Source organism: Anolis sagrei, chromosome 1, assembly GCF_037176765.1.
Source record: "Anolis sagrei isolate rAnoSag1 chromosome 1, rAnoSag1.mat, whole genome shotgun sequence".
Classification (NCBI taxonomy): Eukaryota; Metazoa; Chordata; class Lepidosauria; order Squamata; family Dactyloidae; genus Anolis; species Anolis sagrei.
Genome location: NC_090021.1, coordinates 233,010,370 through 233,036,024, shown reverse-complemented (window position 1 = coordinate 233,036,024; position 25,655 = coordinate 233,010,370). Strand labels below are relative to the sequence as shown.

At 41.4% G+C, this 25,655-nt stretch overlaps 1 protein-coding gene across 2 annotated transcripts in view; it reads left to right on the top strand.

Moving 5' to 3' along the window:
- The window catches only part of SSH3 (slingshot protein phosphatase 3), a 33,704-nt gene extending 8,309 nt beyond the window's left edge, over positions 1–25,395 (top strand). The window contains exons 2-14 of one of the 2 annotated variants that reach the window (XM_060772177.2): positions 1,452–1,489; positions 4,091–4,286; positions 9,033–9,151; positions 13,771–13,842; positions 16,840–16,905; positions 18,177–18,371; positions 18,875–18,968; positions 19,256–19,384; positions 20,677–20,723; positions 21,374–21,520; positions 22,677–22,877; positions 23,469–23,904; positions 24,348–25,395. In XM_060772177.2, the coding sequence (XP_060628160.2) occupies positions 1,452–1,489; positions 4,091–4,286; positions 9,033–9,151; positions 13,771–13,842; positions 16,840–16,905; positions 18,177–18,371; positions 18,875–18,968; positions 19,256–19,384; positions 20,677–20,723; positions 21,374–21,520; positions 22,677–22,877; positions 23,469–23,904; positions 24,348–24,848 (2,241 nt within the window). In that variant the 3' untranslated portion in view covers positions 24,849–25,395. The other variant, XM_060772186.2, reaches the window with a different exon arrangement.
- Positions 25,396–25,655: the final 260 nt, after the last annotated feature.

Here is a 25,655-nt window from a genome sequence, read left to right as displayed (position 1 = left end):
AAGCCCCTTGCACTGCCGAACAACCCTGTTTTTCAAAACCAGAAACGGACTTGGGTTGTCTTTTGCTTTCATTTTCGGTAGTTGCCCCAGGGACTCAAAGTCAGCTTCTTGACCCACCAGAGTTGCCCAACTCCGCCTTAAAGTCTAACAGATATGTTATGCCATAAAATAAGGTTCTTGTAGATTGGTCTAAAGAAGCAAATGCTATTTCAATACAGTTGCATTTAAGTTTGCTGATCGCTGTCTCCTCCTTTCCACTCATTCTATTCTTTGTGGTTTGCAATGGTTTCTTGGATCTACTTTTCCAAGGCTTTTTAAAAGAATGGGGATGTGTTTTGCTAAAGTGGTCCTATGCGTTGAGGGACAATTTTCTTGTAACTGAATTTTTTAAAATATTTTTAAAGTTATAGCATCACCACAGCACTATATCTTTAAAAAGAATAAAAAGCAGAGAAAGGAGAAGGAGGAAGAGATAATTACTGTTCAAATGTGTCTCTTGGCCCTTCCACACAGCCCTGTATCCCAGAATATCAAGGCAGAAAATCCCACAATATCTGCTTTGAACTGGGTTATCTGAGTCCACACTCAGATAATGTGGGATTTCCTGCCTTGATATTCTGGGATATAGGGCTGTGTGGAAGGGCCCTCAGATTTAAAAAGAAATTCACATGAGAGTGAGCAGAAAATTTGTAGCTGGTAGCAAAATAAATAAATAAAAAAATCTGGCCAACACAAATATCATTCAGATATTGAAAGTCAAACAACCACCAACAACAACCAGAACAACAGCAACAAATATCATGTTCTTCGTGGAGTCTGTGAAAGACACATATATGGGGTTATCTTCTGCATTTGTATACATGTGGTTGGTGCTAAGAAGTGGCCTTCAAAATATAATTGCATTGTGCCATCCATTTGCTATTTGGTTCTGGCTATAGATCTATACATTACATTTATTATGGTTGTTGTACTCATTATCTGTATTTCTTCAATTCTACCACACACTTTTCACCCCATATAAACATCTGTAAAAATGGGATGCATCTCAGAATTGTGGGTGCATCTTATGTATTTTTTTGTTTTGGTGGTACCAAAATTAGTGTGTGTCTATCTGATAATTCCATCTTTATAGAGGTGAAGCAACCTTCCCTCAACCTGCAGTGTTTTTGGAGTATAGCCCCCATCACTATCAGACTCAATATATTCCAAACTGAACGGGGATGGTGAGAATTGTAAAACACCCCAGGTTAGGAAAGTCTGGTTTAGGGATTCCACTTATCAGGATCTGATGTTTTCATTGCAGCAGACAACTAGGTAGGTTTGGCTGGAAATTGCTGAATGGAAAATCTTGGTTGGGGCATATGGAAGCTAGCCTATCTTTTCATCTACAGCAGATTTTCCTCCTCTGCTTTGGAGCAGAAGTGACTAATCTACCTGAAATTCTCTTGCAGGATGAAGAGGTTTCCAGGAGAAGGCAGATGCAACGGCGGTGAGGAAACAGGCTTCAAAACCTGTCCTTTCATTCTTACAGATAATTGCGGGGGAGGGGGATCCAGCATTAAACCTCAAGACTTTTTAAAACCATATATTGCATAGCAAAGGTAAAGGTTTCCCCTGAAATTAATTTTAGTTGTGTCCAACTCTGGTGGTGCTCATCTCAATTGCTAGGCTGAAGAGCCGACGTTGTCTGTAGACACCTCCTGGGTCATGTGGCCAGCATGACTGCATAGAGTGCCATTACCTTCCTGCAGAAGGTAATGGCACTCTATTGATCTGCTCACATTTGCATGTTTTTGAACTGCTAGGTTGGCAGAAGCTGGGCCTAACAGTGGGAGCTCATTCCACTCCCTGGATTTGAACCACCAACCTTTAGGTCAACTAGCTCAGCAGCTCAGCTGTTTAACCTGCTGCACTACCAGGGGACCCCTCACCTATTACATATTTGAACATAAATAACATTTTCAAGTCCTGAGTTTTAGATTGCAGCAGTCCATCATCAAAGACACAATACTGTATCCCCAGCTAAAAGCTTGTTTGGACACTATAGGCAGCCTGCTTCACAGCTTTAAATAAACATGACTCCAGTGTTAGAAGCAAAGAAAACTAAAAACAAGCGAGTGAGTGTGTGTATGGCTCACACACTTGCATAATGCTTCCATATGTGGTTTCACTCACTTTTTTTTCTGCTGTCCTATAGTCATGAAATTTGCAGAGTAAAATTCTACGTTACATGGCAACTGCCTGGAAGATTTAAGTTTTTCCAAATAAAAAGTCATCCTAAAAGAAGACAATGCAATGCACACAACAAAAGTGTAACAGTAGCACACTTTGTGCTCTAAAACTGACTGTGTGGACAAGGAATTCTCGATTACAGGGAATAGTGAGGAATAGAATACCTCTATTGCCGTGGCTCTCAACCTGTGGGTTCTTGGGTTTTTGGCTTACAGCTCCCAGAAATCCCAGCTAGTTTACCAGCTGTTAGGATTTCTGGGACTTGAAGGCCAAAACATCTGGGGACCCACAGGTTGAGAACCAGTGCTCTATTGGGAAATGCCTATGTGTGCGTGCCTTCAAGTTTCCTTACAACTTATAGTGAACTCATGAATTGTAAAGGAGATTCCTGAGGAAGAAAAACTCAAGAGATGTTTTTGCCAGTTCATTCCTCTGAAATATATCCCACAGCACTTTGTATTCATGTGTGGTCTCCAATGCAAGTACTAACAAGTACTGCTGAGATTCCAAGATCAGATGCGACCTGGTGCTGTTAGTGTATTTAGGAAAATGTACGTACATGGAAAGAGATTATCCATGGAGGGAGGACATTCATTTATTGTACATGTTGGTAAGAACTTCAATTCTGGTCAAGTAAAGGGTCCATTTTCCCCTTCTTTAGTGGCAGGACTTTCTATTTTGAGTCACAAAGAAAGCAATGACAGGGGAAAGGCCCCTAACTGCACCGCCTTCTACTACTATGTCACCTTGTTTTTAAATGTAACAGTGGGGCACAGTCATGCATGTCTGTATTTAACTTCTAGGAAGCCCTGCTGGGGTTGAGGTCAGTGAGTTTGAAATACATATCTCCCTAAAAATACATGGTAAAAGACGTTTCAATTTTGAATAATTAGGGTACCACCTAGGGCCCTCCTAAGACCAGAGTTTCATAACATATTCTAAAATTAAACAATACCCCTGTGTTTGCTTTTTTGTAAATTAAGCATGGGATTGCAATTTTGAATATGTTTGCTTCATATTATGAGAGAGGGTGATTACTGCCAGTCAGGCGTTCCTTTGGGTCAAAGCTACTTTAAAAAAAAAAAGATTAAAGGAAGAAATATGATTTTCAGTTCAACACTATCTCATGATACATTTACTGGGCCTTAATGCTTTAAGCTGTATGAAATCTCATTATGTATTTCCTTCCAAATGCTGGTGCTACTCAGTCTATTTACTGCTCTAGAATCTGTGGTTGCTTCCTAATTACAAAATGTTTCTAAACCTTTCCCTGTGGGATGGCACAGGAATCATAGAGCACAGGAAGAGTTGGAAGAGTCCTCGTGGGCCATCCAGTCCAACCCCCTGCCTAGAAGCAGGACTATTGCATTCAAAGCACCCCTGACAGCTGGCCATCCAACCTCTGTTTAAAAGCTTCCAAAGAAGGAGCCTCCACCACATTCCGGAGCAAAGAGTTCCAATGCTGAACGGTTCTCACAGTCAGAAAGTTCTTCCTAATGTTCTTCCTAAGACTATGATGGGTCCAGCAATCCCCCTTCACCCTCCCCAGAGCAAGCTCCATGGGGAATTTCCAAAGGGTGATATTTCCAAGATGACATCAGTGACTATATGTTTTTAATGGTTTTTATATATGTTTTTATATTGTTATGTTGACTGCTTTAATCACACTTTTATGAATGCATGGTATCGAATCGTGCCAATCTGTAATCTGCCTTGAGTCGCCGTATGGCTGAGAAAGGTGGGCTATAAATGTCATAAATAAGTAAATAATAAATAAGTGCAAAATCTCTCCCTCCTTTGGAATGATCAGAGGGTTTTTCTTAATATCACTTTCTCCCCTGCCCCTCCTTTTCTCCAGCCATAGTTTTGTCATGGTCAAAGGAGCTGCTTTGCTCCTGCAGGAAGAAGAAAAATTGGAGTCCGTGCAAGAGGGTCCTTCAGCCCCCATAGACCAGGGTGAAGAAGTGAAAACTGAGAGCACAGGAGCCGGGCAGCAGGAAGTCCACCTACAGCAAATGGTGGGGCTCCTACGGCCAGAAGACACCATCCGACTGGTGAGACTCCATCCGACTGGTGAAACAACCAGGGCCAGGGCCTGTGGTGTATGTGTGTGGCCGAAGCTGGAAATGGAATTGACCTGACCTAAAAAATGTGGCTCTTCAGATAAACCCAAGGAGGCTGGAGCAGTCAGTTATATCATTTACTCTTTTGAATTCCTTGGAGAGGAGTTTTCTATTTAGTGCCTTCCCCCACGTTTTGACAACTTGATTTCCGACTGCTTGTTCTTTCAACGTTTGTAAATTACAGACAAATTCCATTCCATTACTGTTGCTTTTATGTTGGGTTTTCATGTTTTGTAAGGCATTGAATTTTGCTGTGAATATGCTAGAAGCCACTTTGAGTCCCCCCGGGATGAGAAAAGCGGTATATAAATAAAGTTAATTAATTAATTAGACAAGAAGTCGGTTCTTACATTAATAATAATAATAATAATAATAATAATAATAATAATACTTTATTTATACCCCACCACCATCTCCCCGTAGGGACTCGGGGTAGCTAACATGAGGCCAAGCCCAAATAATTACAAGAAAGCAAAGTAAAGTACATACAAAACAGATGATAACATCAAATAAAAATGCTTAACAATAACATAGTACTGCAATAAAATAATGACAATAACATAATAAAAACAAAGTATACAATGCTAAAAGAATTAAACAGGGATGAGGTGGGCCAAATGCAAAGGCTAAAAATTGTAAAACCTGTGAGTGAGATAGATAGATAGATAGATAGATAGATAGATAGATAGATAGAATGATCAGCTCATCTTGCCGACAAGGCTCACTTGAGACTGCTTTGCGCACACATGCATGGTCCCAAGGGAAAGAGCGATCCCTCCTTAACTCACTTCTGAATGTGTGCAATAGCTTACTTAGCATAATTATTCAAAAGAGTGATATATATGGCGTTTTTATCACATTTTCAGTGATCAGCAGGTATTTGGAACTCAAAAATAACCTGGAGTTCCACTTTTCAACTGATTCCACTTTGTGACAATGCCCAGTTCCCTGATTTATTAGATAAACGGAGGCTTCCTGCAGAACTGTTTTAGTTTATCCTGTGACTAATGATTGAATCTTATTTGTGATCTATGAGGCCAGTGGATTCTTTTCTAGATCTCATGAAGGAGTAGGCAATATATCTTGGTAGTACCTGGGATTAGGCCCTGTGTCCTTGTTGTTTTTCCATATGTTCTGCACTTCAGCTGCTGGAAGCCTCATCCAACACAGCTAGTGGCAAGCGAGCATGGGAATTATAGGCCAAAACTTCAAAGGGATAAAGGTTTCTCCCAGAGTCCTGGGATTGTCTGTTAGAGTGTCCCTGCTCACTTCCCTGAATTGTACTGTTCTCAGCCTCTTTAGAAAGTAAATATAAATGCAGGATGGAGAGGCATTCGGGTGAAGCCATGACAGTTAAAGTGACATCACACTTTAAAAAATGTCAATGTAGATAGGTTGCAAATATCAAGTAGAAAAGGTCTGGCCTTTTCTTTGGGATGCTAGCACCTGATGCTTAATAGGTATGTTGCTGTCTCCCATCATGTGTCCTCACCTCTCCATCCTGAAAAAGTGCAACCAAGGCTCCTTCCACACAGCTGATTAAAATCCCGCATTATCTGTTTTGAACTGGAATATATGGCAGTGTGGAAGGGCCCTCAGATAAACCAGTTCAAAGCAGATATTGTGGGAATTTCTGCCTTGATATTCTGGGTTATATGGCTGTGTGGAAGGACCCCAAGACACATTTTTACTATCTTAGTGACTACCGTTATTGTGATGACACAGGATTACCTCCAAACTTGTTTTGGATTTTCTTTGTGGTTGGCATCCTAGTATGACTTTATGTTGATGGCCTGACTTAGCTTTTCCTCTTCTCAGTGTGAGTCCAGATTCTGTATCACTTCTCTGACAGCATTCCTGTGATAAATAAACTCAACTCTTCTCCAAGCTCCAGACACAAGCTCTTATGCTGCAAGTTTAGGTTCATGCTTGTGGAGTATTGCAGGGAGGGAAAGGGAGGCATTCGTCTCCCTTTGGAATGTGGCTTTCAGGGAGAGCTGCAGCCACTTCCCCATTTATGGCCTGCGGGTCTTTTTGTTCTTTTGGGCGGGCAGCCAGAGCTGGCGTCTCCACTCAGTGTGATCCAAGCCCTGGCTCTAGGGATTCTGCTGGGAGATTTCCACCACCACAGAGAGTGAGTCACTCACAGCAGCTTCCCAGCACTCAGGCCATTCCTTAAAACAGTGGCTCTCAGGCTCCTTTCTGGTGGACCCTGAGGATCATTGGAAATATACCAAAGGGGTTGCTTAAGTGGGAGGTTAGTAAGGGCAGATAAATGACTTATTGTTCATGATCTTCCCTTGCAAGAAATTAATAAAGCTGCCTTTCTCTTGGATATTTTTAGTTCAGGCAGGGTGATGGTAAGGCTCAGCATACTTGCCTCATAAATTCTGAGTGTCTGCTCTGTGAGAATTGCCTCAGAAATCCTGAACAAAGTCACTGACATTCCAAGGCAGATGCCACTGCTGAAAGTGTTCCCTGAAGCCAGATATTATGAAAAAAAAAATCCTGCCTTAAAACTGTGAGCACAGAGGCCTTTTCCCTGGGATCTTACTATTCAATGCCAAAATGCACTTATGCGTCACTAAGAAGATTAATCCCACATGAGGCTCAACATATATTTACGACTCACCTGTGCAAATGCTCACAGTGATAAGATAGCAGAAGGAATACATTTTGCACTTTTAGTCAGCCTTCCATATCTATGGGCTCTGTATCCATAGTTTCAACCATCCACTACATGACAATACCCGCCCCCCCCCCCCAATAAAAATTCACCAAAAGCAAAGCTTGATTATTCTGTTTGATATAAGGGACACCATTTTATTGTGCCATTGTATATAGTGGGACTTGATCATCCATTGTTTGTGGTATCCATGGGGGGGGGGGGGGTTCCTGGAACCAAACCCTAGCGGGCCCATTGTACTTTTTTTCTTTCATGTTTACATTTAATAAATATTTAAATTCTCTCTAATGTTCTGTAGTATATGAGCAACATTCATGAGATACAAATCCAGTGAGTCCTTAGTATCCACTGGGGTTTGCTTCCAGGAGCTGTCCATGGATGCTCAAGACTCATTTTACATAATGGCAAAGTGAAATGGTGTCAGTTATATAAGATGGCGAATAACTCAAATGAGTGCTGGAGAAAGCCTGATGATCAATAAAGTGACAGGAGGCTACATCAGGGTATACCTACATCACTGCGTGGCATGCGGCAACATAAGTTTTGATTTTTGGTTTGTTTTCCCCTAAATATTTTGAGCTGCCATTAGTTGAATCTGTAGATGCAGATCTGGATATGGAAGGCCAACTGTACCAGTAGAGGAGGTCAATTATAATTGTTAGTATTCCCAATATATAGCAATGCTTCTAAGGCCCCATCTACACTACCATATAATGGAGTTTCAGCTGCATGATATTGTCAGTATAGACTCATATAATGCAGTTTGAACTGCATTGAACTGGATTATATGAGTCTACACTCATGGCAATGTAGATGGGGCCTAAGAAGTGGCTTGTCAACTTCAGCAGCCTAAGGCTATTTTTTTGCAGTCCCAGAGCTTCCGGACTCTCCAAACTATTCGTTTTCTAACATAAACGTATAAGTAAATACTTGCATATCCTGGATATCTGCAGGAGTGGCTGTTTGTCTTTTAAATCCCTCCTGTTCCTTGTAATGCCTAAAAATACATGTTTTCTTTTTTCAAAACCAGAAGTGAACTTTCAGCTGAGTTTTCGCAGTGTTTGCGCTTCTCTCATGGGGAAAGCCTGAGTGGCCTCTGTTTCTGCCATTATTCTAAGTGATTTTTTAAAATACTCTGCGTCAGGAGTAGGTAGCTATGATATTAGCTACTTTTCATCTCCTTGCCAGACCATACCTGCATCTTTTCAGCTGGAAGTAATTCACAGAAGTAACTAGCAGTGTACTTTCAATTTTTAACTTCCATGCTTTTTTTCAGAGAGTTTGGGAAGTTGGGAACTATTTGGGAGGTATTGAGGTAGTTGTGGGGGCATGTGCTTCAGGTACTATTTGGAGGCATTTGGAGGAAGAGAACCTTTTGCCTATTAAAATAAAAACATCTACAAATTCATAGAAATTGGAAAGGGCAAAGAAAAGGGTTTGGGAGTGGCTCATGTGTCCTGTAAGCCGCTCTTTCCCCAGCCCAGCCTAGCCTACATGGTATGACTTTGAGAGCCGATTTATTAGTTTTCAGAATCTGGATTTAATAATGCCAGTTTTCATTGACAGACCGTAATAAGTAAATATGATGTGTACTTCAGCTTCCTTCATCCTTTGATACTCCTGGAAAGAAATGTGTTTAATTTTGGATAAATGTAAATAGAATCTTTCCTTGAAGCCACTGCTTCATTTCCCACACTGGAAGTTGCAGCAAATTACTGCAAAAAAGGGAATGAGATGCATTCTCTGGAGTCTACATGCCTATATGTTGCCACTTACACTAGTTTCACATGTGCACAAATGTGAAACATGAGTGAACACGTTGGACCTTTGAATTGTGGAAGACCTTCTGAATAGCTCCTCTCATAGACGAGGCTGCTAGCCCCCAATCTGTAGGGAGCATTTCAAACTTTGGTGAGGAAGCATCACTGTCCTGTGTATAGATAAGACATAAAATGAGAGTTATGCAAGGTCTATGTATTTTTGTTTTGCAGGCTGTGAGGCTGGAGTCAACACGAGCTCATAGGATCCGGTACTTGGTGGTGGTGTCAGCTGCAGAGATGGAGAGGAAGAATGAGATGGTGCTGCTGGGTGTGGACTTCCCTGAAGAGGGGTAAGAGGGCAAGGGAGGGGGCGGGAGAAGAACAGAAACCTGTGTATGATTGACAGACTACATCATACTTATTGGTGGAGACTAAATCCCATTTAGAGAGAGTGTGATGTAATGGTTGGACTAGGATCTGGAGGTCAGGATTTGAATACTTATTTGACTTTGAAAACCCACTAGCTGACTTTGATCAAGCCCCACTCTCTCCATCTTAGGTACCATCTCTAAAGCCATACAATCCAGTTTCTGAACAGAGATTAACTTCGTTGGACTGGATTATATGATAGTGTAGATGCATATAATCCAGTTCAAAGCAGTTAATCTGCATTCTGCAACTGGATTATATGGCAGTGTAGATCCAGCCTCAAAGAACCTCCCTCTGAACAAATCTTGCCAAGAAAAATGATAGGTTTGTCTTTGAATTCTCCTTAAATTGGAAATTATTTGATGGCACATGGCAGAAGCAACAAACCCCACTAAACTCAGCAGAACTTACTTTTGACAGAATAAGCATAGAATTACCCTTCCGTTACTCTTAGGTGAGAAAAGTCTGTTTAAATCACTTTAATAATAATAATAATAATAATAATAATAATACTTTATTTATACGCCACCACCATCTCATATAGGGACTCAGGGTGGCTTACGAAATAGCACACAAAGCTGCCATACATAAAATGCATAATACATAGAATCAAATACAACAACATGAAACAATTATAACATTACATAAGCCAGGTATATGAATTGGAAAAAAAACAACCTCTATTAAAATATGCCCAAAGATATATTGGTTAAGTGGCCTTTTTTAAGAAGGAGGGAGAAATAAAGCTAGAGGAATAAAAAGAATCAGATTTTGAAATAATAAGATAACTGTGTCATATTCCTGTCTGACTGTTGGGTAGTTTTGGAGAAACCATCATCTGTCAAGCCAATTTAAATTTGCAAATGGCAAAGAGGGTGAAAAAGCAAATGTACAAGTCCGCCAGCCTTTGACAGAGACTAGAAAATGAACAGATATGTCAAAATATAGCTCTGTGTGGCAGAAATATATCCCTGTTTTCTAGCTCAAGTCTCCATCACTGCAATTTTGAAGGAAAGGTTATGGGAAACAAACCTGTAAAAAGAGAAACATTGGGGGGGGGGGGTAGATAGAGTTACTGGGAATTCTAGGCACATTTCTACAATCTAAGTCTAAAATTCATTCTCTGCTACTCCAGACATGGCCATATCTCAAGCTTGTAGGATTTACTTTGGTTGTCTTTTTACTAAACCCAAAAGTAAAGCCACATCTCAGATTGTGGTTAAGACTAAAGTCTGTGACCTACTGCATTCTGTGAGCCACACATTTGAATTGCTTTCATATACACGGTTACATCTAAGCTCGCTTCACAGCTGGAATTCTAATGGCATCATGTCAGGTGACAGTAGAGGGCATTCTGGTCATTTTATAAGCCTTTATAGTTAAATAACTAAATGTCCAAAATTCTTGCTAATCCACTGCAAAATCACCCAGTGAACTACCAGTTGATTCCAATCCATCTCCTACTGTGCACTGTTTAGTTCTATATTGGTACGGAAATGAAGCTCCCTCGCTTTCTAAGGAGCATGAAGTCAGAGATTGCCTCTTTGGGTTGTTGTAGGTTTTTGGGCTGTATGGCCATGTTCAAGAAGCATTTTCTCCTGACATTTCATCTGCATCTATGGCAGGCATCCTCAGAGGTTGTGAGGTCTGTTGGAAACTTGGAAAAGTTGAAACCCTGGACTTTCCACAGATATATAAACCCAGTTTTCCTAGTTTGTAGAACATGGCCATACAGACCAAAAACCTACAACAACCCAGTGATTTTGGTCAATAGATTGCCTCTTTGTTCCTTTGTTTTGTTACTGGGTTGGTACAACTTCTACAAGCAAACAAAGGATATATTTTTCCAAGTGGAAAACACTGGCAGATGCAGTGTTCTTTATCCATGTATACAGGGCATTATAGGAATTTCCTTAATTGGTGAAACAGAATGCAGTTTTTCACCAATGGCATACCCAGAGGCAGCATTTATTTATTTATTTACTTACTTAATTCATTTCTACTCCGCCTTTCTTGACCTCGGAAGGGACTCAAGACAGCTTACAAATCTGGCAATAATTCAATGCCGTACAGGTAAACAATAAAACACATCTCATCAAAATATATCAATCTAAACAGATAAGCAATTTAAACACATATCAATCAAACAAACAGATTAAAAACCAAATAAAATGCAGTACTATTTCAAAATAACTGATTTAGTACTGCTTGCCTCTGCTAAAAGAAGTGACTGTCTAGCTTGGCTTACTTACTTAGGCGATCCCTCATTGGACGAGTAAGATGGTCTTCCATGATGGGTTTCCTTGTGGATTCGTAGGTGGCTGTGGAGCCCTATTCTTGACCCGTATCTTCTCCCACTGTGAAGGCATTGGTTTCCAGGTGGAAGGCGGTCCCGGTCGGGGTTGGCTTGACGCGCCTTCCTCCTGGCATGTTTCTAGCTTGGCTTATCACTGAGATGTACAGCTAGATATGCCTTTCCATGAAATATCATCACTTCTTCCTTCTCCTTTGGTTCTATATCTTCCACTGCTATAACATACTGTGTTCAGGTGGGTGGTTATGGAAAAGAAAGAAATAGTGTCTCCAACAATCACTTTTGCAAAGTTTACTGATATCAGATAGTTTGGAAATATTAGACATCAAATTTAGGCAAAACAGAATTAGAGGGAGGCCTATGAACCATTGAATCCAACCTGCTGCTGAATGCAGAATCCTTAGCTACAAAATCCCCAGCAGGTAGTTGCACCGCTTCTTCAAGACATCTAGAAGAGATGAATTCACAAAGGAAATGAAAGAAAAATTCACAAAACAAGACATGAAATATTGAACAGCACAAAAAGGCTGTCTCTTCCTGTCTCTGTGAAGAAAGCCTTTCTAAGACAGAAGGCTTCCAGTGGCTGACATTTCTTTGCTTTGTATTTTCTGCACGATGCATTTCAACAGGCTATTATAAGATACCAGGAAAGTCTCTTTCTGATGCCTAATTGCAAGAAAGCCAGTCTCATTGAAATCATCTGGTTTTGCTTTTGAGCAAACAGGAATCTGAATGAATTCCAAGCTTTGACTCTGTAACCAGCCTTGTGACCTTAGACACCATTAGTCAGAAGTTACCAAATGCAACCAGGATGCAAGTACACAAACCCTGTTGTTCTCTTCATTAGGTTAGTACAAGTAGAAACCTCTATCAAAAGCATCTTTGCGTCACAATTGTTTCCTGCTTCCCAGAAACCTCTTTAATTGGTTTTGCTTCCTAGTCAAACCAGTTTAGCAACTTTTCACAGATGGTTTCCCGCCTCCAACCTTTGTTTATGGATCCAGTAGGATGCAAGTAGTGAAACGTGTTACACTCTTGATTCCAAATCAAGCAGCTGAATGGATTAATGCTGAATTTGAATTGTTAACCACAATTAATATTCTCTGTCAGTCCATTGTCAGCAATTCCCCATTCACCTGCTATGTAATATTTGCCTGACTCTGTATTAATCAATATGATGGAAATACAATAATAGCAACAACAACAAAACTTTATTTTTATACCCCACCACCATCTCCGAAGGGACTTGGGGCGGCTTACATGGGGACCAAGCCCAGCATACAACAAAATTTACCAGCTAAAACATGGTTAAAATCATAATAACATATAATATATCATAAACAATCTAATTAAAACAATTAAGAATGGCAAAGTATAAAAACATCACAAAAGTGTATCAAACCAGCCTCAACAACCAGTAACCAGGAATATGGTGGGCATGATCAGATTAGAGAGGGCAGGGCATGAGCTTGTGCAAAAAGCAAACTATAGGGCCGGGGTTGGGGTAAAGTGCTGAATACAACCTTATCAGTGAATTAGGGCTGGGCATTCATGAACAGGGACTAATTGTCATTCAAATGCACACGTAAACATAGGTTTTCAAATCCCTGCGCAAGGCGGACAGAGTGGGGGCTAGTCTAATCTCCCTGGGGAGGGAATTCTAGAGCCAGGGAGCCACCACCGAGAAGGCCCGGCCTCTTGTCCCCACCAACCGTAACAGGAGCAAGAGGATGGCCTCTCCAGCAGATCTAAGGGCCTGCATTGGTCCATAGGTTGCGAAGACAGGCAGTTGCGAAGATAGGCAGGACCAGAACCATTCAGGGCTTTGTAGGTGATAACTTGCACTTTCAATTGGGATCAGAATCTTATCGGCAGCCAGTGGAGCTGCTTCAACAGGAGCAGCTCTACTAAAATTGTGTTAGTTTCAGCATTAAAGATGTAAAGGAACCCTGTAGCAACTGTGAGATTAACTGGTCTCATAACTGCAAGATTCCTTTATATCTTTTATGGTGGAAATAGACTATATTTTAGAAGAAGAAATTAGCAAAACCACCTTTGAGTATTCCTTGCCTGAGAAAATCTTGTGAAATCCATGAGGTCACTACAAGTCAACAGGCAACTTGCAGGCACATACCCACATCAAACTGTTGTAGAGGCAGAATGCATGTGAGGAGAGTACAATAACACTTCTGATCACCTTTTCTTCCCCACTTCTCTTTTTCTCAGCTTGGCTGGTTGCACCCTGGGCATGGTCCTTGCCCTCTGGAGTGATACCCAGGTTTTCCTAGATGGTGACGGGTAAGAGACTTTCGTCCACGCCCCCTTGATCTTCTATTCAATGCTAATCCTTGTGTTTGTTTTAAGGTTTTAGCCAAAGTTTGTTTCGCAGAAAGCCTGGAGTACACAAACAGTCTATGGTAACAAAGGTCATTTGTGTGTGTGCATATTTGTCTGTCTCTCTCCTCACATAGTTGTGTCCAGACTTTAGTGGAACACAAAAGAGAGCCGTCTCCTGATCTTCCTTAATAAGTGACTCCACAGGTAGAAGTGGCATGTAGTTTACCCAGCGTGAATTGCTAAAAAGGATTAGCTAGCTTTTGGATTAGCCCACTCCTCCCTCTACATTAGTGGAAAGCCAGCATTTCTCCATTCTTTTCTTTGAGAGCCTTCCCCATGTTTCCTTCCTGCTGTGTCCTAGGCTCTTATTTTAAAAATCTGACTGGGAGGACACAATAGGTAGTGTGTGGGCAACAGTTAACTGGGAAAAGAAGATTTCAGCTGTATTCAATTGGGAAGAATTAAAAATGGTTTCTGAGACATTGTGGGAGGCTCTTCCAGGCTTCTAAAGAGAAAGAGTAGAGTGACTCGAGGAAGCAGCTAAGAGGTTCAGACTGTTGCAGTGGTGGAGCTGAGAGTGCAAAGGTCTCTCAAAGAAGGCCAGTGTCTGGATATAAGACCAAAGGGGAACATGGCCTTAATAGTGCCATTTAAAGGTGCTTGAGGAATCCAAGGACAGTCCAAGAAATTGTGATGCCTCAGGCAGAACATCTAGGCTGGAATTTTCTTGATTTTTTTTTTCATATTAGGAGTGACTTGATACTCCATACTCTGTTTATTGGCTCTTGGCCAGTGGTTGTCAAGGTAAAAATCACCCATCTGCCCAAACAAAACAATGGATGTTCATTTAATCAAAAACAAACGTGCTTCCAGGTTTCCTTGTCTACCATGGAAGTAGCTCTCTGAAGCTCTGTAGTACAGTCTACTCTCAACTTTCATAGGAGTTAGGGATGCAGGATCCATACAAAGTTGGGAGGAGAGAATATTTCCCTCTATGATCCACTTCAGAGATTAAGATCTTCTGGGAAGGCCCTGCTCTCGATTACACCTCCCTTGCAAGATCGACTGGTGGGGACGAGGGACAGGGTCTTCTCAGTGGTGGCTCTTTGGCTATGAAAAAAAGAGTACAAACGTGGCTATGTGACCAAGCTTTTAGCTAGCAATGTTTTCAGTACAATAAGGGAATAAGGAATTGTGAACGGACCAATGGAACGACTTTGGATTATGAGACTGGATGGCATGATTTTAATAATTTGTTTAAATTGTGTTGTTTAATGGGTGGGTTTTGATATAAATTTATTGTATTTGTGATGCTTTAATTCTATGTCTTATGTCTAAATGTTATTTTATGCTTTATGTTCTAAAATGGTTAAGGTTTTTAATTTATAGTTATATGTTATTGTCTAGTTATTATGTTTCACATGTATGTACAGTATTTAATTTTGCCATTATTATGTTGAAAACTGATTGAAGTCCCCTCAGGGGTGAGAAAAGTGGTATATAAATGCAGTAAATAAGTGAATAAATAAATAAAACCCACAAATGTTTTTTTTAATCCAAGAAAACACTTCTCTATGCATCCTTAAATCCTCCAGCACAATTCTGTGGTCACCATTTGCCTGAAGTTGACCATAGAATTGTGCTGGAGGACCTAGAAATGCCTGGAGAAAACCTATTTTTGAGTTACATAGAGCAGCAGCAGAGGCAGTGACAAATACAATATTCTGCAAGTAATCAACTATAAAGTTTAATAGTAGAAGCTGCACATTATTGATGACATAGCTACAAGTAATTTATTATCTCACACACACTGCAAGAAGGAAGTAACAAAGGTTCATATTTAAAGCAATCTAACGTGTGGCTTGAATGTATATGTGTACGCAATACATTAATATTTTAAAATTACTTTTAAAAGCTACATATGGAGACTATCTTAGAAACATTTTCATTGATTTATTTTCAAGTGGTATGCTATTCTCTTACTAGCCCTAAAGAAAAAATCAATTGAAAAGAAAAAGTAACATAATGAGCTACAAAAATATTTAAAATAACATTTAGAAAATCAATTGGAACTGTGGGGAAGGCTGTGTAGCTTTCCATTCTCTGTAGTAGAGCCCATAGAGAGATGTCTGGGAAGGTAGCAAATAGCATTCCAACATGTGGAAGATAAAGTGACGACACTGACCATATAATAATAAGATGTTATTTATATTCCACCCTATCTCCCCAGAGGACTCAGGGCGGATTCCAATGTACAACGGCAAACATTCAATGCCTCCATAGAACAAACAAGTATCGACATAATAATCCCAGAAAAACCCCACATATGGAAACAACATTAGAACCTAACATTAATAAATTAAACCAAATGTAATGAACAAAATTATATAATGACATGAAATCTGAACATAAAACCATGAACGAAAGAAAAAACTTCTTTTCTGAAAGTATATTGATACAAGCTATTACTTTCAATCTTACTTTTTTGACTTCTCTCCTCAGAAACAAAATCATGAATTGGCGGGCTAAATTCATATTTTCTCTATCTGTGTGTCTCTGTTAATAACTGACTATCTGGGGAACTTGTATAGTGGTATTAAATTCTCATACTCATTGATTCTTCCTAAATAAAAATGGGTTTTTGTCTACAAGAACATTTTAAACAAAAAAGCTGAAAGGGATTGGGCAGTGGAGACAGCTTAGCATATTAACAGTAGATGGTACGATCCATTTTTAGAACTCTTAGATTAAGTCTGCTGTTATTGCACAACCAACTTGACTTTTAGATCCCAGGGGCAGAAAGAGCCCAGTTTTTATGCTTGCAAATGGGATCTGGCATTATGGAATCTCACAAGACGGTTACACAACTGTGCCAGCTTGTGTATTCTTATCTGCCTCTTCCCACAAAAAGATGGAACACTTCCAAGTGAAATCCTTTTCCCTTTCTCTTTCTCTTAGAGGCTTCAGTGTGACATCCGGAGGGCAGACTCGTATCTTTAAACCCATCTCTGTCCAGACCATGTGGTGAGCAAGGCAATTGAGAAGGGTGTGAAATGTGAACAAGCAGGGATGGGGAGGGGAACAATACATTAGTAGTGAGGAAAATGCTGTCCTCATGCTCCCCAGAGTAACTTCTTTTCTGTCTCAAAAAGAGTACATTGACTATTTTGGAATTATCCAGGAGAGGCAATTCATCCTCTGAATAGATGGTAGGATAGCATCACCTGTCTCACAATCTGTTTTTCAAAGCTAGAAAATAACTTCCAAACATCTGGATTTCTTTAAGTTTAAAAAATATCTTTAGTAGTTAATGTCAGGTAAATGCCTAGATCTGCCACAGTTCTCAATTCCTGTAATAAATAAATGACCTTTGGGAAAGAAAAACATATAAAGATGTCATTCTGCTACTGATAACTGGATGGGAGTCTGGCAGTATTAAATGCTTTGCATTTTCCCATTGGCAGTGGTAACATCAAGGAAATACAAAATATTATTCCAGTTGGATAAAGTGGCCTCCATCTGTGCCGCTCCTATATCTTTGCCTTATGGTTTGTAGAGTTGTGTTCCCTTTCTGTACGCTAGAAGTGTCCCACTAGTCTTCTAGTATGGCCTTGAAGAAGAAAGTGGACCAAATGGCTTCAATGAAGCTATTATTAGAATGGGTTGTCTTTGAAGGGGCAGATTAGTCTGCAGACAACAGGGAGGTATGCTCTTTTCCTTGTGCAACTAGCAAAAAAGGTGTTCTTGAAATTGGCAACTTGGTGTGTTTGTAAGAAAGACACAGAATTAAAGTGACTCAGTGAGTGGTAGAGAAAGAATTAGAGAGAAAGAGTTGGGTTTTCTCAATAACCTCAATTCAGCTAGTCTCGATTACAATAGACCCATTGACTTGGTGAATGACTACTTATGTAAATCCCATAGATCCAGTAGGTCTACTCTACTGGGGACATGGATATAGGCCTATATCAGTTTGTGATATGTGTGAAGTGGGCCCATATATAAAAGTATTATAGGTGCTAATGTTCTCACAAGATGTCCTCATCTCCTGCTGGGATTTGATGCCATGTTTGGTTGCTCTTGAGCCAAAACAGGCTTCCCACCCCTTTTCTAAAGCATTTCAGATTTTCTCAGTTCCTCAGACACACAATGTTTGAAAGAACATGTGGGTTTCAGGGCAGGGGAGCTAATATTAAACGTGCTTCCTATTCCAGACCCTTGTTGTGTTGCTTGCCATTACAGCCCTTTCTGTGACTTCATAACACTTCTGATATCTGGCTGTCATCTTTGATTCTCAGGTCAGCACTGCAAGTGCTGCACAAGGCTTGTGGCGATGCCGTCTGCAACAATTATTTCCCCGGAGGCAGCGCCCTGAGCTGGACAGAGTGGTACCAGAAGGCTGTCAATTCCGATCAGAGCTGCATTAATGAGTGGCTGGCCATGGCTGACCTGGAATCTGTGCGCCCCAGTTCTCCTGGAGTCCCCTCCGACCAGTCAGTGATGGCCCTCCCCCCTCCCTCCCCACCCCCAGGTCTGGGTGGAGGCTGTGCTTGGCACAGCCAGTGAAGCTGTAGTTGCTCCACAAGGAGTGGGTGGGAAGGAGGCCCTGTGGTCTGTAGCTGACCAAAGTAGTGTCTTGCCAATCAATCCAGCAGCTATTATGCCCTTTCCAAAAGCCACCTGCCCCAGCATCCATTTCTGCAAAGCCAATCCCCAAGGAAGATGGAAGTAGGGATCAAGGGGAGATACTGATTAGAGACACTGGTAGACCCAAACTTTCATCCCATATAACCATACGTTGTTTTTCATGCCTGGATGAAAAAAAAGCTATTTAGAGTAATGCAAAGCTCCAGAGCCATAATAGAAGTACAAACCTCCTCCTGTGGGGGTAGGCGGGAAGGAAGATAAATATAGGAGGGAAAGCTGGTTTGATGGTGTCTGGGGGCAGAGTCTGGTGGGCCGAGAGCTTTGCCGACCCTCCATCTCTGTGCCTCAGGCGGACAGCACGGGAGATGACAGAGCGGATGATCCGGGCCAAGCTGCGTGAGGTGATGGCCACCACTGACCTGGAGAGCATCACCTCTAAGGAGGTGGGATGTTGGGACAGGAGGGTGTTGGAATAGGAAGTGATGGGGAGGGAGGTGGGGGGGGGCATAAATGTGAGGGGATGGAAACTTATGTGTGAGGAGATGGGGATATGGGAACAGGGAAGGTGCTCACAAGGAAAGACAGAGGTTTGGAGACTCTGGGAGGCAGGAATTTGGGGCTGGGGTGAGCAATGGGAAGGGTAGGGGGTTAAGGGAACACAACTAGAGGGCTCCATGTTTGGACCCTGAGTGGCATCACTTCTCACAAGCTCCCATCCCTTCTTCCACAGATCCGGGCAGAACTGGAGCGACGAGCAGGCTGCAGCCTGAAGGACTACAAGGAATTTATCGACAATGAAATGCTGCTCATTATGGCTCAAATGGACCGTCCGTCCAAGATCTTTGACTATCTCTACTTGGTGAGGAACTATAATAAGGGATCCTCAAGTTTTTCAGTGTGGGGTTAGGGCTTGCAATATAATAGTCCTTTCCTCTTAACCTCTTAAACATGACCAAATTCTTCCCTAACAACAGAAAGATTGAGGTTTTGCAAGAGAAGAAAAGCATCCTGATGCCTTCTTTTTAGTAGGAACAGTGGGGATGTGTTGACCTGCAGATATTCCTAGACCATAATTCCTACCATCCATCATCATTGTGTTTGCTTACTAGGATGAGATGAATTATAGTTTAACAACATCTTAGAGGACCAGATGTATCTCCCTGTCTTGATCTGAAAGCTTTCTTGTGAGAAAACATAAAGCCAAACTTGTCTCTTTTTTTTTAAAAAAAATTGAAGGTTAGAGAAAATAACTTTGAGGTAGGATTTACTTAATCCTTAATCCTTTGCTATTTGAAAAACAATGGTAACAGAGAAATGTAGGTGTTCTGTGAAAGAGAAATAAGCAATAAATAGGTGCTAAGTAGAACATTTACTTTACTGCTTTGCCATAACAAATGTCACACTTGACAACATTTCTGGGGGCAGAAACTAAATGGAAAGAAAAAATTAACCACAGAGAATACAAGTCAATAAGGCATTGTCAGGAGTTTTCCTATTCAATTCTCTAGGGATATATGGATCTTCTTTTGATAAGCTCTTAATGTAGTGTATACATGTTTATCAATCTTTTTGTTGCACACAACACTCACATGTTTCCTGAAAAATTTTCTTCTGTTTTAGGAGTGTTATTCTTCCTAGCACTGTGAAAATACTCTGCTTCCCACCCCAGTCCCCAAATACCTATCCACAGCAATTTGAATTGTCTTATGAAATGTTACTTTTCCAGTATCACAGATACTGATTACACAATGTGTGTGACCTGGTCAAATATTGGGATTATTACTCTTTGGATCTATAGCTGTCCCAATTTCCCCAGCTTGCTGATCCCAAACAGTAACTTTTCCAAGTTCTGTTTGCTCATCGTTGCACTGAGCAATTCATGCTCAGCCAAGTAAATGGAAATGTAAATGTCTGCATTAGTTACAACCTATGCCCACCTGCAGGATGAAAGGTCCCGAGCAGGAACCTTCCATCCTACATTATTTTGCCACATGTTTAGTTCAGTTTTGAATTGTCAGGTGCCAAAGGTGTTTAATCAATATATTGTGGAACGGGTGTACACATATGTATTTGTATGTATGTGTTGACGGTGTTCATGCACAGGGACTGAGCTGTGTTTTCTGCCTCCATCCCAACCCATTTCTATACCAGGGCTCTGAATGGAATGCATCCAACCTTGAGGAGCTCCAAAGGAACAGGTATGTGATCATACAAGATGCCATCCAGAGAACAGTGCTGTCACTAATAGACCTGGAATTTGAAGGAATTGTCTACTATGCCGCTCAGTTCAGAATTGTTTTTCATTTGGAAGGAAGAATTGCTGAAAGTTTTGATTTCCCCCTTAGATATAGAATAACCACTATAGGGGTGATTAAGAGAATGAGAATTGGAATGACTGGTATGGAAGAAGCTGCACTAAAAAGCTGAACACTTCAAAATAATAATAATAATAATAATAATAATAATAATAATACCCCGCCACCATCTCCCCAAGGGGCCTTGGGGAGGCTTACATGAGGCCAAGCCCAACAGTACAGCAAAGTAAATATAGAGCATAAAAATACATCAATATACTATAGTGCAAATAAAAATACAAAACTCAAAATAATACAAAACAATATAAGTAAACACACAAGGCAATATAAAAATCACAAAAATTAAAACACAGCAATTGAACACAGTGGGCAGGGCCAGTTGTAAAGATTAAAATATAAAACACTGGTTAGAAAGCAATGTAATGCATCTGGAAGGAGGATCTGATGTGACGAAAGAAAACAATGGGGTTAATTGCACTAAGGGATAGAATAAAGTGCTACCATATGAGCTGATTCCTAGTTGTATCTTTCAGAGTCAATCACATCCTCAATGTAACCCGTGAGATTGACAACTTCTTTCCAGAGCAGTTCACATACATGAATGTACGGATCTATGATGAGGAAGCCTCACAGTTGCTGCCACATTGGAAGGACACCTACAGCTTCATTTCAGCTGCCCGGTGAGAAATGAGCACTGATGTGGAAGATTTGTACATGAATTCCAAAGAGGTTAATTACTATTGCTCCAGTGCATTCCAACAAGGTTAATTAATATTGCTACAATCCAGAGAATGGCACTACATGGGCCTCATGGGAAATAGGCTGCTGGGTTTAACTGAAAACGAAAAACCTCAAGTCATGAAAAGTGTCACTCCCTGAAAAGTGCCATGCAAATGTAGATCCTATTTTGGTAATTTGGTAAACAGGGCAAAAGTGTTGAACTCTCTCCTCTCTTCTTGGATGTTTTTGTATGTGATAATACGGTTCATCCCTGGCTGTGATAGGAATTATTGCTACAATACGATACTAATTTTGGGTCACTGAATTGTACCTTTAGGCTGCATGAGATGTTTTTGACACATAAGACTGGGAACAATATTTGCAATGTGATACTGGGAACAATGTTTGCAATATGATACTAATTTTGGATCAGTGAACTGTACCTTTAGGCTTCATGAGCTATTTTTGACACATAAGACTGGGAACAATGTTTGCAGTGAAAGACAGATTATAATAGCCACATGTGACAGAGCCAGTGAGCTGTCTGTAAGAGCAAGAAATGAAATACGCCCTTCTCTTCATTACATGAGTATTTTTGTTGTTCTATGTCTTCAAATTGTTTACAGCTTGTGGCAACCCTAAGGCAAACCCTTCACATGGATTTCTTGACAACATTTAGTCAGAGAGAACTTGACTTCGCCTTTGTCTGAAGCTGAGAATGTATATCTTGCCTAAGATTACTTGGTGGGTTTCTGTGGCTGAACAAGAATGAAACAATGGTCTCCAGTCATAGTCAACCCTCAAAGCACTACACGATTGATTCATTTATTGCTGCTGGAGAAATGTTGACTATTACCCTTTCTTTTCCAAGCTGGTCCACCAATGTATAAACTACCAGGGTTGCTTACTTCCAAAATCACTATTAAACAGTGTAATATCAGTAAAATGTAATGAGGTGGGGGAAAGTTATGGTTTTGACAAATATTTCCCAAATTCTAGAGTTGTGGTCCAGAACCATGATTTGTCTCAATCTCTGCTAGTCTGTACCTTTGTAAGTATTTGACGGATGCTATATTTGTTCTAGGCCTTGCTTACATCTGAGATTCTCCTCTGCAGGGCCCAAGGTTTTCGGGTGCTGGTACACTGCAAGATGGGTGTGAGCCGCTCTGGCTCCACAGTGATTGCCTATGCCATGAAGGAGTATGGCTGGTCACTAGAAAAGGCCCTTTCCTATGTGCGGGAGCGGCGGCCCATTGTCCACCCCAACCCAGGCTTCATGAGGCAGCTAGAGCTCTACCAAGGCATTCTGGATGCCAGGTAATATGAAGGGAAGCCCAGAGAATAGTAGGTTATCATTTTATCATCTGTTGAATGGGTAAGGTCATCATCTGATCAGTGAGTGTGTTGCGTGTGTAAGGGCAAATGGCCTGGTAGGTTCTGCAGCTTTGTAGTACTGCCATAAATTTTATAAGAAAAGGTATGTTTGGTACTGATGTCCAAGGATCAGACAACATGTCACATGCTATGTAGTGTGTTGACATGCTGTGTAGAGTGTGTTGAAAGCAGCCTGATCACATTGTTCTAAATGGGAAATGAACCCTCTTCTCCCTTTCCTCCCAAAATGGTAAATATTTGTGTTCAAGAGCAAATCATTCATGAAAACATCAACAGAGAAAAGCTTGTGTTGGTATGTACATGTCTTAAGAAGCCGCATACAGCTGAATGAGCCCATGGTAATTAAAATTAAGAAGGAATTTATTGTGATTATAGGTTTACTTCAATGGCTGTCAATGTGTTGTAAGTCTTTATTCCTTCCTAAAATCTGCTTTGGTATGTCAGTGTGTATAAAGAAATCTTGTCACTCTTGTCACTTTTATACCACATTCTTTCTTCTTTGCCTTTGTGCAGCCGACACAGCAGCCTATGGGAGCAAAAAGTAGGAGACGCATATTCAGAAGGCTCTTCAGATATAAGTGATGTCAGTAGTGATCCCTCAGGAAGCCCAGGCTATGAGACTCTGAGCTCAGATGAGGAACCAGAAGAGACAGTGACAACCCCCCAATATTGTTTTCGGCCTTTGCGGGAGCCCCCCGAAGAACCCAGCCATCCTCTGGAACCTCCTGTTGGTTCCCAATTTGGCCTTGTGACAACGGAGGAACCCGGGGCATCCGATGACTCAGGAGCTGAGGAGGTACGGAGACACCTGGCTACCATGAGAATACCTGAGAAGCCAGCCACATGCAGACGGGAGCGCATTAACCTCTATGCAGTCATGCGCAGCATCAGTGAGATGGATAGTCCAGAGCTCACCTCTACACCAGGAGAGTGCCCCAGTGAGGAAGAGGTATGATGGCAAGTGTCAGCCAGATTATGAGAGAGGGAGGTCTTTGGGTGATGGAGCCTAGGGTTCAATAAAAGTTGCATAAGAAAGTTGCTGAACAAGTACCAGTAGCTCAGTTACACAATGTGATGAAGAGATGAGCGGCAGACATTATATGAAATGGTAATCCTATGTAGCGGCTTACAGTTAATCATGACTTCATCACAGTAGCATTTTTTAAAGTAAAGTTTTGGCATCTGCTTTCAATCCCGTGGCTGCCACCTGCAGAAGTCTGGGGTTTGTAGTTTAGAGAGGGGCTTTTGAAATTCTCAGCCTGAGACCCTCGGCCTACCTAAATTTACAAGCCCCAGAATTCTTCAGAATCGAAAGTGGGCGCAAACACTTTATTTACTATTTAAAAAACTGGTGTGATGAGGTCATAAGCTTACTTGTTCCTCTCCCAATAGGTATTTCTTCATCCTGAAAGGAAGACCCCTGTGACCTCTCAGCAGTCTCCCCGAAATGAGGAGAATATAAAGCCACCAAAAGACTCTACAACAAAACGGTCTGTGCCAGCGGGAGAGCGAACAAAGGGTTGCAAACCTGGACGACGTGGGCGCAGGGCACCTCAGGGCCATTCCCAGCTCTGCAAGCAGCTGTCCTACCACCCAGCACCAGGCAAAGTGCGTAAAGTTGTTGGTCGCATGGAGGGCCATGCTCCCTCTGGCCGCAGGCCTGCTTTGCAGCATCGCCTCTCTGTGGCTCAGCTGGCAGATGCTGCCTTGGTAGTGAGTCGGACCAAAGAGTTTGAGAGACAGACAGATCCTGAGAGCCCTCACAAGATCCAACTGCCTTCTCCAAAAGAGTCCCAACCTGGAGAAAATACTGCCATGAGTTCCCTGCCCTGTGCCAGGACACGGAGGGTGGTACGCCAGACCAGCGTCGACATGGACCCCAGCTCAGGATGAGGCAGAGTTCCTTGTCTTTCTCCCTCCTGCTATTATTAAGTGGAGTCATCCATTAATCCCAGAGGCAGCACAGAGGTGCATTTGTTGTCACAGAGGCATCCTCCTGCTTAAGCATTAGTGTCAGTTAACCTGGGAGAGGGCACCTTCAAAATACTGCCTTAGAGGAAGCACAAGGAGGACAAAAGGAGAGAGAGGGCAGACTTACTCTGCTTCACAAACCCATCTCTTCTTTCCATGGTTGATAGGCAGCACTGGCAGGGTGGAAAACCAGTGTTTTTGCGCAACATCATTCCGTCCACTGTTTCAAACTTCCTGATAACCCTGAAGCTTGCATAAACCTATGTTCTATACAGCAGAGCAATTCTGCTTATTCCTTAAACCTGCTTTGGTTGCCACTAAGCTCGCAGGAGCAGAACCAGGGCAACAGCCTTTCACTGTGATCCAGCTAGGGAACAAATTGCCATTCCTTATTTTTGCACAAACACGTACAACTACTATACCATAGCCAATTTTGCTTAGTCTGAAAATAAAGTTCACCCACTTTCCATTTGTTAGAGTGCTGGTCTTGTCTTTTTCTCCGAAATATGTCATATTCAATAGGCCTCCATTAACCTGGGGAGGGGGGGGGGATAACTGTTCTTCCTCCAGACAGAATGCTGGAAACTTCTGAAGGTAGTTCATTATTAAGGATAGCTGGCTGCTTTTTGGTTTGCCACCATAAGTGAACAGAGCAGTTGCTTTATCAGCTGACATGTGAAGATATAGAAAGGCAGGGCTAATGTAAAATCTTTTCTGCATGGCGCCAAT